A 15,142-nucleotide genomic window follows, 5' to 3' on the forward strand; every position below is an offset into this window, starting at 1 on the left:
GTTCAGACCGAATGTAAGCTGTCTATGAGATGTATATTCATTATAAATACATCTTATAGTAGCTAGGTTTTGTATCTCTTTTAGACACTTAGAATTATATTCATATCTTAAGGAAAGAGTGTCTTTGTTATGATAACTCTTTTATTCACTTTCATATCATAAGAAAAGAGTGTCTTTGTTTTGTAGAGAAGAGTTGTTCTACTCTTACTCTGTTTATTTGTTGTTTGTATTGTCTTGAGTCTGTATTCAAGTCTACAACGAAGAAGAACATCAGTGCACCTTCGGGAGAAGGGTATTTACAAGCTTTCGGGAGATTGCTTTTGAAGTCTTGCATCGGGAGGATACAAGCACACAACCTTCGGGAGATGGTTGTATAGGCTTTCGGGAGATAGCCTTTAAGCCTTGAATCGGGAGGATTCAAGCACTCTTCAAGGTGATCGAAGGGAGTTCGAGCACTTAGAGTTTTATCAAGATTCGGTTAGTAGGTGGAATACATCAAGCTTGCGGCATACAATAAGAGGGAGTCTATTTATGCATAAGTCAATTACTTTGTATTTTTGATACCGATCTAATGAATCTTATCTCTGGGCGTGGCCCCGTGGACTAGTAACAATCTGAAAGGATTGTTGAAACCACGTACAAAAATCTTGTGTGTTTTTACTTTTATGCACTGTTTGTTTTTCTGGGTTTCTCTGGAGTTACAGAGTTGCATTACGTAACTACTGTAAAATCATTTTCGATACAGTTTTATTATTCCGCATTTAATTAATCATTTAATTAAATAATCAAACTGGGAATATTAAAATACGGAATTACAGGTATTGTAATTCGTGACGGTAGAGATTTGCTTAAGGAGTTGAGAAATATCTCGTTATGTGGTTAGCCAATATGGTAGCTGATAGTCTTGCTAGAGTTTCCATTTGTTACCTGATCGTATGCTCAGTTTGGAGAATATCCTAACTATTGTGCTACCTTATTTGGTAGGTGATTTTGAAGGTTAATAAAGGTAATTTTCATTTAAAAAAAAAAATAATAATTCTAAAATGAAGAATAATTCTAAAATGAATAGTAGATTCATTAGAAAACAAAATAAATAGTGAAAGTAGAATAAAAGTAAAGTAGCAAACAATCAACAATGATATCAGACCAAAAAAAAAAAATCAACAATGATAGCTTTGTGCAGCACTTCAGTAACAATAATTTAGGTCTATCTACATTTATAGTCGATCTACTTAAAGAGTCCACTGATTGTGATCGCTTATTATGGCATCTTCTCCATCATCACACAAGAGAACAGAGAGTGTAATTTCTTCATCATCATTTTCATCACCTCCTCCAAATATGTACTTCGCTTCTCAGCATCACATTCCAAATAACCACTCCGGCTTTCAAACAGCTCCTTCTTCGCCGGCGCCGGCGCCTCCATCCACAAGTACTACTTTTTCGGCTGATGTTTTACTCCAAAGTGGGCCTTTAACTCAAGTTTCTTCTCCTCTTTCCTCCCACACTACCAAACCCTTTACTCCTCTTCCTGCTGTACTTGATGGTACTCTACTCTACATATCTCTATTTTACTCTCTACAGTTAAAGGTTTTTTTTTTTTTTTTTTTTTTTTTGTTTTTTTCAATGCAAACATTTCTCATTTGAGCTTTGGTAAATTTCAGAAAGAGATGCTCTGCCCAGTCACCATTTGCTCAAAATTAAGTCATTTTCCAAACTTTCCAAATTGCCCATAGAGAAATTCAGTAATGATTTTGAAGCTGGGGGCTACAAATGGTTTGTTCATTGACTTTTTTAGCGACTTTAGTTTTGTTCTCCCAAGTAGTTTAAGATCATTATTACACAATGAAATTTATTGCAATGTATAGGAACTTTTCTATATACCCAACTGGGGACAAAAGCAAAGATGGAGAAGACCATATATCTGTGTACTTGGAAATAGCCGAAACAAGTACTCTCCCTACTGGTTGGGAAGTTAATGCTATCTTTAATTTCTTTGTATTCGATCAAATTCGTGACAAATATGTTGGTCCACAAGGTGAGTTTTTTCATACTCTTTCAAGTACTTCGTTTGAATATTTTTATCCTCTCAACCTCTTTCCTATTGGCTCCTCCTGAGTTATTACAGATGCTATAGTAAGGCGATTCCATTGTATGAAGAAACAATGGGGCATTGTCAAATTCATTGATCTCGAAACATTTAACAATCCTTACAATGGTTACCTTGTCAATGACACATGTAGTTTCGGCGTTGAAGTTTTCACAGTCAAAACTAATTCGAAAGCAGAGTGTTTATCATTGATAAATAGTCCGGTAACTCGGAAGATTAGTTTGAGTTTTTCTAATGTTTCAAAACCAACAAGCAGAATTCAAAGTGGGTTATTTCCTGCAGGAGACTATAAATGGTATGTTGATGAGTAGTACCAATTAGATAGATGAACATTCATGTATGTCATGTTTTGATTTGATCTATTTTTTGTTTTGTTTTGTTGTTGGCTGCTCTCTCAGGAGAGTGTTGTTCTATGCAAATGGATGCCAATTAGAAGGCAATAAAACCAACAATATTGTTTCGCTATTCCTTGTTGTGGATGCTTCAACGCTTGCTGCTGACACCAAAATACTTGTGCATTACACCTTTCGAGTGCATGACAAAAGAAATGGAAACCATTTTGAACGAAGTGGTGAGTAACATAACCATATGCTTAATAAGACTTAAATTAATTAATTTTCTGCTTGTAGTTTCTTGTTCTTGTTTAGATAATATAAAGGGTAAATATTATTTTGAACCCTTTGTTTTGCAAAAGTTACCGATTGGTCTATGTGTTTTGTTAAATGATAAAATAGACCTTGTATTTTCTAAAATGATAAAAATAGGAACCTGACCTTAATTTTTAACAATTTTTTTTTTATATCACCAACTTGAAGTTAATTCTTAATACGAACACATACAGAAAATGTAAACAGTTTTGTCATAGCACTTTTAAAATTGGTTTATAATTAAATTTTATTTTGACAAAAAATCTATTCAGGGTTCTATTTGTACCATTTTAGAAATACAGAGTCTATTTTATCATTTAACAAAACAGAGGGTCTAATTAGTAACTTTTGCAAAACATAAGTCCAAAATAGTATTTACCCTAATATAAACATTAACTTTTAGCTTTTGTCTGAGTTTATTTTTTTTCCTAATTCAGATATGGGACTGTTCGATTCTTCTCCACGGGGATTCCGTGAGTTCATGACACAAACTAAATTCAAAGATATAGAAAATGGCTATGTGGTGGGTGACACTTGCCATATAGATGTAGAACTTAAAGTGCTTGGTTTAGTTAAAGTTGAATAATCAACAATGGTCAATGTTGCATGATCGTAATTTGTTTTAGTATTTAAATTCTCAAACTTTTAATTCAGTGTCACATTCCGAAATCATTATGGTCAATGTTTATGTTATTTTTAGCAAGTGACAGAAGTATTTTGTTTTATTTAGAATCAATAGGACATCAAAATCATGCATTTAATAACTAATAATTGCACTAAATTCTAATCAACATTACCAAGATCATAATAGGACATCAAAATCATGCATTTAGTAATTCTTTTTCGATAGTTCCATGATCCAATCCTGAGAAATAAAATGAGCAACACTCACTATGAAAAGCCTAACAACATGATTTAATAATAACAAAATATCATTGTAGTTAAGAATCTACAATAGATCATAGTAGTCGGTCCTTTTTATAATACCTTAATTACGCAAGAAAAATATTGACAGCTCATAAACGTGCGAAGAAAAACCAGTTCTAGCATCGTAATTAAAGTGATTATAGTCTAGCAGATTGAGCAAAATATACACCTTCATTAGAGGGTATCTTGAGAAAGGAGTAGGACCATGAGCAAGCTCTATTACAAGTCCCCACACAACATGATTTTTTCCTCAACTTCACTTGGCAAATCACGAAATCTTACCATCTCTGCTATGAATTATCAAACTAAGCTTTTAATCAGTTTATAAGCAAAACTAAAGTACTAAACTTGTTTCTTCATACAACAAAATATATAGAAGTAGAGTGAGTGGCTCACTTGAATTTCTGTATGATATGAAGCTCTTCCTCTACTTCTTTTTCAATCTGGTTTTTTACACTTACAAATTGATATAATGCATAAAATAAACAAAAAGTATGAACTTAAGTTAGATTTTTTTTTTTAAAAGTAAATAATAAAATAAATGAAAATAGAGACACATACGAAGGCCACTCGGTTGCATTAGAAAGGTCGCTACCACAAAATCCTACCTCATGTATTCTAAGTTGGTGAATAGCTGAGTCGACTACTTTTTTGTACGACAGGGAGTCCACTTGGAAAAATCTTTCTGCAGTGACAATAAATAATAAATTATATATATATATTTTTTTTACGCGGTGATCAAAATCACACATGATTAAACAAAGCAGCAATCCACAATCGGGAGAGACATCTCCTCGAACCAGGATAGCTCATCGTCTAACCGAAGGGCATGCTTTGCCAAACCATGTGCTGCAGAATTTTTATCTCGAGCCACATGGGACAAAGCTGCCCCCGGAAATTTAGACAATCAAGCTATGTCTTCAAAATAACACCACATCACATTGAAAAAATACCTCCCCATTATTAATAATTGTCTCCAGAGCTAGCGAAACTGAAAAAACAATGCAACACCAAACCAAAAATACAGTTATATTAGAATGACAATCTTCAAAATAAAAATAAATATACAAACTAAGAAATTAACACGCAACTCATAACACTAGCTCAACATTACTAAAAAATAAAAAACAACAAATTACTAAGAATAACTAGCCAAAGGTATTACCCTTTGGCTAGTAACAATATACTAACACCCAAATATAAATTGTTGAAAATTAAAATAAAAAAATTATATATAAAATTAATGTTATGAGTAAAATCCCTGTTATTGTAGGCCCTCCACAAAATAACCTGCAAAAAACAAAAAATAAACTCTATTACCACACAATATAGTGAAAAAAGATAATGTGACAATCCATATTAAATATAAGGACATAAAATTGAAATACTTATCTGTTTAAAGTGAAAAGGTCGTTGAAGTAGAAATTATGAGTACAAAAGAAATCATTCTTTTGCCAATTGAGCATTTCACAAAACTCCCTAAAAGAAATAGGAACAAGCCATAAAAATGGTACAAAAGCCATAAAAGGCACATAAGAAAAAAGTAATGTAAATTCATATGAAATAGAGTAAAAAATATTAACTAAAATTCATTAATTGATTTATAAATAAATTGAAAAATTAATTAATATAAAATATACATAAATAAATCAATTACAAATATAATTAATTGTGTAAATGTTCTAAATAAATACCAAAAAATCACAAAGAAATTCACCTTTCAAAACTATAAACTTGTAAAAAACCGAACTTAGAAAATATTATATACCTAAATTATTGTTAATATAATTAAAAAAAATACTAATTGACTGTCAATCATATAAAGAATTTTTTTAAAAAATAATTAATAAAATATAAAAAGTAAGATTGACATAAAATTATTTAAGATTTTGAAATGTGAATGAAATTAATATAATTACAAAGACATAATTGACACTCAAATCAATCTGTCAATTACTAAATATAAAAAATCTAATTGATAACCAAAAAGGATAATTTAATGTAAAATAATTTGAATTGAATACAAAATTTAATAAATTAAATATAGAAAGTAATTACTTAACTTAATACTAATCAAAGGATTAGCTTAAAATTAAAATTAAAAAGTTACAGCTAATAAAATAAATCTTAATAGACCAAAAGATTAGCTTAAAATTAAAAGTAACAGGTAATAAAATAAATCTTTTTAAGGAAAAAACCAAAAAGTAATTAATTTTTTTTTTTTTTGAATAAAGGATTTTCATTAAAAATTAACAGGCATCAGCCTTAACAATGTCACACAAAGAAAGCGGAGCATCTAGCTCATTAAAAGTACAACCTGACAATAAATAAGATGCCCTAGCAACACAATGGGCAGCCCTATTTGCAGATCGATTAACATAAGAAATAAGGACATTATTCAAACTAGCAACAATAGTACGACAGTCCTCAACCAACAAACCAAACTGGGATGGCATATGCACTGAGCTATTAATTGCTTGAACAACAACTAAAGCGTCAGACTCAACAACCACCCTACCCCAGCCCTTGCGTTTTATCCAACTTAGCGCCTCCTTGATGCCAATGACCTCAGCTATTTCAGCAGAAACACAACCCCAACGACTCTCAGAAATAGCTTCAATAAGCTTACCATGGTGATCACGAGCAACACAACCGAAACCAAACTTTTGGTGAGCTTCAAAAGTCGCACCATCAACATTCACCTTGACCGTATACTCATCAGGTTTACGCCAACAATTACTTTTAGAGATATCCCCCATAGCAAATAAAGCATTAGGAGATTCATATTTAGTAATTTTCCATTGGCCAAGGACAGCTTTTGCCGACTTCACTACCTCCAAAGCAGACCGAGACTTATGGTTCCATTGCACTTCGTTGCGAGCATGCCAAATACTCCAACACACCATCGCAGCCTCTACACTAACCTCCTCACGGCCATCAGCTAGCAACTCAAAAAACCAGCTGCTAAACTCGACAATAGAACCAGGAGCCAACTGGTTAACCGCCGAAAGAGCCCAGCAAGATTGAGAAAATGGGCAGTCCAACAACACATGTACAATAGTCTCCATATGTATATTACAAAAAGGGCACAAGAGATCTACATTCACATGTTTTGAGTGAAGTTGTATCTTAGTTGGGAGGCAACCGGAGCAAGCACGCCAAAGAAAGTGATGAACTTTGGGAGGAATGGGCAGCTGCCATAGATGCTTCCAACAGTTCTCATCTTGCAAAAATAACCAATTCCCACTTGAAGATTGAAGGAATTTGTAGGCACTTTTAACCGAATAGAAGCCCGAGGACTCCATGCTCCAAAACCAACCATCTCTAGCCCGAGAAGAAGAAAGTTGGATGCTTCGAATCAACTGAATATCTCTCTCCTCAAACATATCATTAAGAAGCTCAACATCCCAAGATCTTTCCCCAACAACCATCAAACTCGAGACATTGTGATCAACTAAACCAGGATTACTCGTCAAGACATAAGGATTAGAATCATTTGGAAGCCAAGGATCAAGTAAGATACTAACCGAAGAGCCACTTGCAATAGCCCTCCTTGCACCGGCCCTTACAAGCTCTTGAGCGGCCCAAATGCTTCTCCAAATAAAGCTTGGATTGGATCCCAATTCAGCGTTAAGAAACGAACCTTGTGGGTAATATCGAGCCTTGTAAATTCTCGCCACTAGAGTGTCCTCCATAGTAAGCAGGCGCCAACCTTGCTTTCCCAAAAAAGAGAGATTATAGGCCCGAAGATCACGAAAACCAAGACCACCATAGTGTTTATGTTGAGAAAGCTTCTTCCAACTAGCCCAACTCACGCCTCTGCTAGATGAATTAGATTGAGATTTCCACCAAAACTTCGCCATCATCCCTTCAAGGCTTGTGCAAATTTCTTGAGTTAGGAGAAAAACACTCATTGCATAATTAGGAAGCGCTTGAGCCACAGACTTTATCAACACTTCCTTGCCAGCTTTAGATAAGAATTTAGTCTCCCAACTAAAGATCTTCTTTTTCATTTTTTCCTTCAAGAAGCCAAGAATGGCGTTTTTGTTTCTTCCCATAATGCAAGGAAGACCCAAATAGAAGCTATCATCAGAAGCGGCATTTAAATGCATCAAACCACACAAGTGATCACGAACAACCGAGGTAACATTCTTGCTAAAGAAAACAGAAGATTTAGCAAAATTTAACTGTTGACCCGAAGCAAGCTCATAACTATGTAGTAGCCGCAACACACTTTGAGCTTCATTATCATTGGCCTTGCAAAAAACATAGCTGTCATCTGCAAAAAGCATGTGAGAAACCATAGGTGCACCCCGAGCAACACGACAACCAGTTAACCAATGATGCCTCTCATAATGCTTCAACAACAAAGAGAGACCCTCGGCACAGATCAAAAATAAGTAAGGAGACAATGGATCTCCTTGACGCAATCCTCTAGACGGAGTAATCGGCCCCATAGAATGGCCACCATGAGTAACATCATACGAAACCGTAGTCACACAAAACATGATCAACTGAACCCAATGTTGAGCAAATCCCATACGAAGCAACATGTTCTCAATAAAACTCCACTCAACTCGATCGTATGCCTTACTCATATCAAGTTTAATAGCCATGAATCCCTCCTTCCCTACTCTCTTTCTCTTCAAATAATGCATAATCTCAAAAGCAACCATAATATTATCAGAAATCAAGCGACCCGGAAGAAAAGAACTTTGATGACTTGAGATCACCACAGGCAAAACTTCTTTAAAACGGTTAGCTAACACTTTCGAAATAATCTTATAAAGCACATTACAAAGAGATATAGGGCGCAAATCAGTCATAGACTCCGGATGTTTTTTCTTAGGAATAAGCACAATATTAGTATGATTTAACTCTCTTGGAAAAGAACTAACAACAGAGAAATTCTTAACAAGAGTGATAATATCATGACTTACAGTGCTCCAACAGTTTTGGTAAAAACCCGGCGTCATGCCATCAGGACCCGGAGATTTATCCGGATGCATCTGAAAGAGAGCTCGACGAATCTCCTCATCAGAAATCGGTTCTAATAACCGGTTGTTGTGTTCACTAGTAACAGCCGAAGGAACACAATGCAACACCTCCTGGTCCGAGACAGCTGAAGCAGTAAACAACGTGGTAAAGTAATCCACCATAACCGAAGGGAGGCGTACTTTCCAATCCACCCAAACACCATCTGAATCTTTAAGCTTTTGGATGGAATTGCGACGTCTTCTAGAAGTAGCTGAGGCATGGAAATACTTAGAGTTACTATCCCCTTCACGCAACCAAAGTTGCTTGCTTTTCTGCTTCCAAAAAATCTCACGTTGCAACAACACACTATTCAAGTTGGCTGAAGCATTCTTGTAGTTCTCAACCGACACCCCATCACGGCCCCGCTTCCACTTTTGAACCTCAAGCTTACACTCTTTTATTCTCTTAGGAAAATTCCCCGAATAATCTTTTCCCCAATGCCATAAAACATCACCAAAACACTTGATCTTCTCCATAACACCCCTCGGCTCACCATTGTCCCAACAACTTTTAACAATCTCATAAAACAAAGGCTCTTTCAACCATGAATTTTCAAACCGAAAGACATGACTCTTAGCAACCACCACTTCATTAATCAAAACTAAATGTAAAGGAGTGTGATCCGAAGTAGACACCTCTAAATTAAAAAGCTTGGCCAAAGGAAAAAAAATCTAACCATGATTGAGTCACCATCGCCCAATCAATACGCACCTCCACCCAATCCGGTGTACCTCTACTTCGCTCCCAAGTGTACGGGTAACCATAAAGCTCGAGATCATGTAAGCCACAATCCATCAAGGTGTCATTGAACCCGTCAACTAACCATCGTGGATAAGGATGACCACCTTTTTTGTCTTCTTGAGAAGTAACATTATTGAGATCACCTATGATACACCAAGGCAAACTTGACTTGTTCTTTAGCTCTCTTATAAGATCCCAAGTTCTTTTGCGCAATGATCTATTCGGCTGACCATATATTCCCGTCAACCGCCAATGCCCTTGGTCACTACCACAAACAACTACATCAATATAGGACAACCCATACTCTAACACCTGAACATCCTCCTCATCCTTCCACAACAACGCAACACCCCCACTCTTTCCTTGACAGTCCACCGCCAATGCTCCTTTAAAACCAATCGCCACACGCATTCTTTCAACAACATCCTTCTTAGCAAGAGTTTCACACAAAAACAAGTAACTGGGCTTCTTTTGGACCACAAGGTCCTTCAAGAATTGTTGAGCCCACGGGTTCCCAAGCCCATGGCAATTCCAGGAGATAATACTCATGATGATGGGTGGGCCTGCACACCATGGCCCACCTGTGAATCGTTTTTTGACCCATTAACACCAACATCCTCAATAACAGCCTTAGCCGAACCCCCCTCCACGTGAGCTTCAAGGCCCACACGCCCAGTACGCCTCCTCTTACTTTCCATTAACACAACCAAATCTTCCTCAATATTTACATCATCATCACTTTCCATAAATTCTGAATTTCCATCTATAGCCGATTGCCTAATTTCCCTCCCACTTTCCTTAATTATTTCTTTCTTTTTACTCTTCCCTAAAATCATGGGATCATGATCACCAACATGGTCAACACAATCAACATCCATGATCTTTGGGATAGCCTTAACTCCATGATGATCTTCATTCGCACGCCCCCCACCACCACGGCCAGCCGCCGCACCACCCTCCTCAGCCCCACTCCGAAGCCACTTAGCACCAACTAAGTAATTTTTCTTCTTCAGATCCGCCCGTAGCGCCGCACCATATGGTTTGACCAATTGATCAATAGGTTGATCAAATCGTTTAGGAAAAAATCTATCCGCATGCCCGATGATGCCACAAACAAAGCAAAAGGTAGGAAGATGTTCATATTTAAAATTCGCCCAAATCCAATCCCCATTCTCCTTGCAAAGTTTCATCCTCCTCTTTAATGGTTTTTCGATATCCACCGTAGTACGAACACGCAAGTACTCTCTCCAAATACCATTAAAATTCTTAGGATCCGATTTAACATACGTACCTATATAAGCACCCGCACTCCGAACCACCTTTTCCAACATGTATCCAGATTTCAAATCATGAATCTGAACCCAGAAATCAAGCTTGTGAAGCGCCACTTCCTTAGGATCTTCTCCCTTGTTCAGACGATGAAAAACAAGAGGGCTTCGATTGAACGTCCAAGGGCTACCATCTATAACGGTTTGGATATCCAACTCATGAAAAAATTGAAAAAGATAACGATTCGTACCCAACTCCTTGATAAAGACACCCTTACCCGGCTGCCAAAGAGAAGCCATTAAATGGCGCATTGCATCAAAGTCCACCGGTCGACCCGTCAGAAACTTCCCCACCAAACACCACCGATCGTCAAAAGTCGTCTCATCTCCCTCATCGTCTCCCCCAATCAGAACACCCGCTTCCTCATCCTCCAAACTAATCTGAGCGTACTGCTCATTCAAATCGAAATCCACGTGACTGCTCGATGCCATGATGACCAAAAGACAAGATCTTGAAGACAACCTTAAAAAAACTTTAGAGAACTTTCACCAACATGTCAATAGACAAGACGAGATTTTTTCTTTTATAAAAGTAAGTTTTTGAATTGCATTTGGAAGCAAAATAATCAACAATCTTGTTAAAGAAATACATAAAAAGTAATTAATTTAATTTTAATAAAAATTACATTTTGAAATTTAATCAATTACATTTTGAAAAAGCTGAAAAAACGTGTTACAATTAATATCGATGAAATTTAATATAAAAAGCAATATATTCTATTTATATAAAAAGTCCAATATAAAAATGAAACGAATATACAATTACTTTTCCGATTACTATCATTGAATGTAATGTCATCTCCACGCCTCCGCCTAAAGTGAGCCACCAAGAACAATAGCGGATTTATGTTGCTGCCACCTTCGTTTTATAGATAAAATATTTGGAATTGCTTCCGGTCACAAATAAAAGTGTTCGACATAAGTAAATATAAAATTGAGAAACACTAACCACTTCGAATTTCACACATAAGTATTGTAAATACATATATAAACTTGATTAATAATAAGAAAAAAAAAACCATGCATATAAAAAATAGCATTGCAGTGAAGGGATAAAAGTTGAAAATCAAAGAGAGATTTAAAGGATAGAAAACTTATTGTCATTGATTATACGACCAACCGATTTGAGCGACTCCAAAGCGACAAAGGTGCCTACTTCAAGCGAATTGGGGAGGTCCTTGACGGCGCATGAGATTACTTAACGGAAGACAGAGGTCTCCTTCTTCAACTCAGATCCGAACTCCTCTCAAGATCGCTACTATAATTGTGGATCACAGACACAGATTTGGTGGCCAAGGACTGGAAAGGTCCGCTGTGAGTGTCAATCGCCTCAATCTGCCTTAAAGCTATCCATAACCAGAAAGTGGTCATATGGCCTGGAACAATAGCCGGACCGAGAAAAAATTTTCTTTCCTTTTTACTCTTGTTTAATTTTAAAAAAAATAGTCAAAATCTAGAATAAAAAATCACTCTCTCCCTCTAACACACTCGATCTCTCTCTCTCTCCATCTCTCTCTTGTTTATAAAAAGAGAATTTTCAACCATTTGAAAATTCAATTTCCTCTTCCCATATTACACTGACCTTGTTTAGTTTTTTTGAATAAAGTGATTTTCTTTCAAAAAAATAAAAATAAAAATAAAAAAAAAGAATATAAATTAATAAATTATATATTTAAATAGATTAATTATCTAATAGAATAAATGACCTTTTTCATTTTTACACTTCTAAACTTTTTTTTTTTTTTGTATTTTTTACGGAATTCTATATAGAAATTTCTATTGTAACTACCGCTGCAACCTAAATCGCAACAAAAAATCGTATAGAAACCCCTATTGCAACTAACGTTGCAACCACTTTAAAAACCCAAACCGTAAATTTAAAAAAAAAATAGTATATGGGATAATTCCCTTAAAATAAATTACCAGAAATTCAAAAGAACAATTAATATGAAAAATTTCAAAATTCAATAAAACCTACATAGAATACATGCCTCATCACATGAGCAATTCGCTCAGTGGAACCATATTAATTAATGAAATAAGATGGAGAAAAGGAAAAAAAAAACTGACTGGGAAAATTTGCATACGGACCTCCGATCGTAGATGTTATAATGAGCATAAATGTAGTCGAAAAAGCAAGTTTTGAGACCAGATTCGTTAGCGAGTTCCCAAACTGGATTTGATTCTTTACCACCAACTCTAACGATCCAACCTACTCTACCAAAACTCCACCGATATCCACTTTCCGCATTCTTTAATTTCGAATCTTGTCAAACGCTGCTAAAAAAATGAAAACAAAAGATTGTTAGATTAAAAAATTCAAATTCAAGTGGAAACATTCACCATCAATTGAAAGAAAAACTCACAACTAAGAGTTTTGTTACCTATTACAAATTTAGAACAAAATGCATGTGATTTTTAGGAAGATTGAATACTGAGAAATACTATAGAGAGAGATAGCGAGAAAAAGAAGCCAAAAAAGTCGATAGTAACAAAATTAGGCCATTCTTTGACGAAACGATTAATTAAGCTTACTCACAATTATTTTGTTCTCTGCATAGTTCACGGTTGAAGAGAAGTTCATATTGTTGGAGTTGAGTTAAGATTTTAAGGGTTTAATTTATATTTTTTAAGAGTTAACAATTTTTATTTTTAAATATATATAATAATATTATAAATTCATAAAGAATATTGTGTTAAGTAATTGAAATATTCTGTTAAAAATAACGTAGAAAACCAAAAAACTCTGTTAAACCAAAAATTCTGTTACGCTATAATGTAAAAGTTTGATATAAAATAAAAAAAAAATTGATAGAGTAGAGAAGTTGTTGGGAGTGCTCTTAGAGCATTGCTATTGAGTACTTTAAGGTCTCTAATACCATAATATATGACATCTTCTGAATTGTTAGCGATTTTTTATATTATTTATTAAATCAGAATGTGTGAGACCCAATATTAATTTACCCTTATTAATACCTAGGCAACAAGAAAATAACTATAAAATAACTACAAAACAAAAAACAAAAATAAAATATCAACCTCATTGCACTATACAAATTAATATCAACTCCTTAGGTTTTTTTTTTTTTTTTTTTAATTTTTTTTATGAAGTTTACCTTTTACTTAGTTTTCATAACTTCATTATCTTTTTGTAATTTGTATAACAGAAAAAGTACTTTCTTTTTCTTGTTTGGAAAGAAAGAAAGAAAAAAGATTTAAATGTGTAATTATAAGGAAAAGAATTTTAATTAACTTTGTAAGGGTTAAAAAAAAAAAAATTAATTACGATTCATTTACAAAATGTTATTAATTAAAGAGAAATAGTATATAACAGTTGAGTGTAAGTATTAAGAAAATGTAATAGAGGCAAAAAATTAGAATGAGTGCTTAATTAAGGGTAAATACCATTTTAGATCCTGTGTTTTGCGAAAGTTACTAATTGGACCCTCTATTTTGTTAAATGATAAAATAGACCCTGTATTTTCTAAAATAGTACAAATAGAACACTGAATTGATTTTTTGTCAAAATAAAACTTAATAATAATTCGATATAGAGGTGTTATGATAACATTGGTTATATTTTCTGTATCTGTTCATATCAGGAATTATTTTTAAGTTGGTTATACTAAAAAAATTGTTAAAAATTGAGCTCATGGCCCTTTTTTTTTTAATAATTTTAGAAAATACATGCTTTATTTTGTCATTTAACAAAATAGAAAGTCTAATCAGTAATTGTTGACTGGAGTTTTAGCCAACCGACGTGGAGTCGTAATAAATAAGATTTAAATCAAAATCACAGTAATAAATGTAGTTAATAACACCAGAATTAGCGATAAAAGTAAATAAAAGACACCAAAATCTAAAGAGGTTCGACCCTGAATGTCGATAATAGCCTACTGCGCTTGTGTTTTATTGATCTGAGTTACAAAAATCAAGAGCATGCTCTTGATTGCAAAAAGAATGATAAAGTGTTTATTTTTCTAAGTGTTCAAAATTACGGATCCCCCTCCTAGGTCATGGACGACCCTTTAGATAGGAAAAAGGGTCGGTGCTTCTCGCTTCAGGAGACTTTGATGGAGGAAAGAATTTTATACCATGAACTTTCTAGCCATTTCATCCCATGTAGTTATAGAACCTGGCTGCAGAGATTGTAACCAACTTCTTGCTCTATCCCTTAAGGAGAAAGGAAAGAGTCGTAGTCTTATGGCGCCATCAGTAACACCATTCATCTTCACAGTAGCACATACCTCCAGAAATATGGCTAGATGGATATTGGGATCTTCAGTAGCCAAGCCACCAAATTGATTCTGTTGCACCATATTGATTAAAGCATGCTTTTTATTAGCAGCAAT

At 34.6% G+C, this 15,142-nt stretch overlaps 1 protein-coding gene across 2 annotated transcripts; it reads left to right on the plus strand.

The window, feature by feature from the left end:
* Positions 1-1,125: 1,125 nt before the first annotated feature.
* Positions 1,126-3,460, plus strand: LOC115714008 (uncharacterized). Of its 2 annotated transcripts, XM_061114308.1 has the most exons (7): positions 1,149-1,546; positions 1,665-1,776; positions 1,869-2,038; positions 2,129-2,405; positions 2,509-2,681; positions 3,195-3,384; positions 3,418-3,460. In XM_061114308.1, the coding sequence occupies exons 1-6, from the start codon at positions 1,264-1,266 to the stop codon at positions 3,341-3,343; spliced, it is 1,164 nt and encodes a 387-aa protein (XP_060970291.1). In that variant the 5' UTR covers positions 1,149-1,263; the 3' UTR covers positions 3,344-3,384; positions 3,418-3,460. The 2 variants fall into 2 exon arrangements, with proteins under 2 accessions (XP_030498368.2, XP_060970291.1); XM_030642508.2 differs by having other exon boundaries at positions 1,126-1,546; positions 3,195-3,460.
* Positions 3,461-15,142: the final 11,682 nt, after the last annotated feature.

Source organism: Cannabis sativa, chromosome 4, assembly GCF_029168945.1.
Source record: "Cannabis sativa cultivar Pink pepper isolate KNU-18-1 chromosome 4, ASM2916894v1, whole genome shotgun sequence".
Taxonomy (NCBI): domain Eukaryota; kingdom Viridiplantae; phylum Streptophyta; class Magnoliopsida; order Rosales; family Cannabaceae; genus Cannabis; species Cannabis sativa.

Bases quoted from the DNA above. Each gene is read 5' to 3' on its own strand.
- LOC115714008 (XM_030642508.2), top strand. From the start codon at position 1,264: ATGGCATCTTCTCCATCATCACACAAGAGAACAGAGAGTGTAATTTCT. The intron at 1,547-1,664 runs GTACTCTACTCT...GGTAAATTTCAG, and splicing joins TCTTCCTGCTGTACTTGATG to AAAGAGATGCTCTGCCCAGT. The intron at 2,682-3,194 runs GTGAGTAACATA...TTCCTAATTCAG, and splicing joins AAACCATTTTGAACGAAGTG to ATATGGGACTGTTCGATTCT.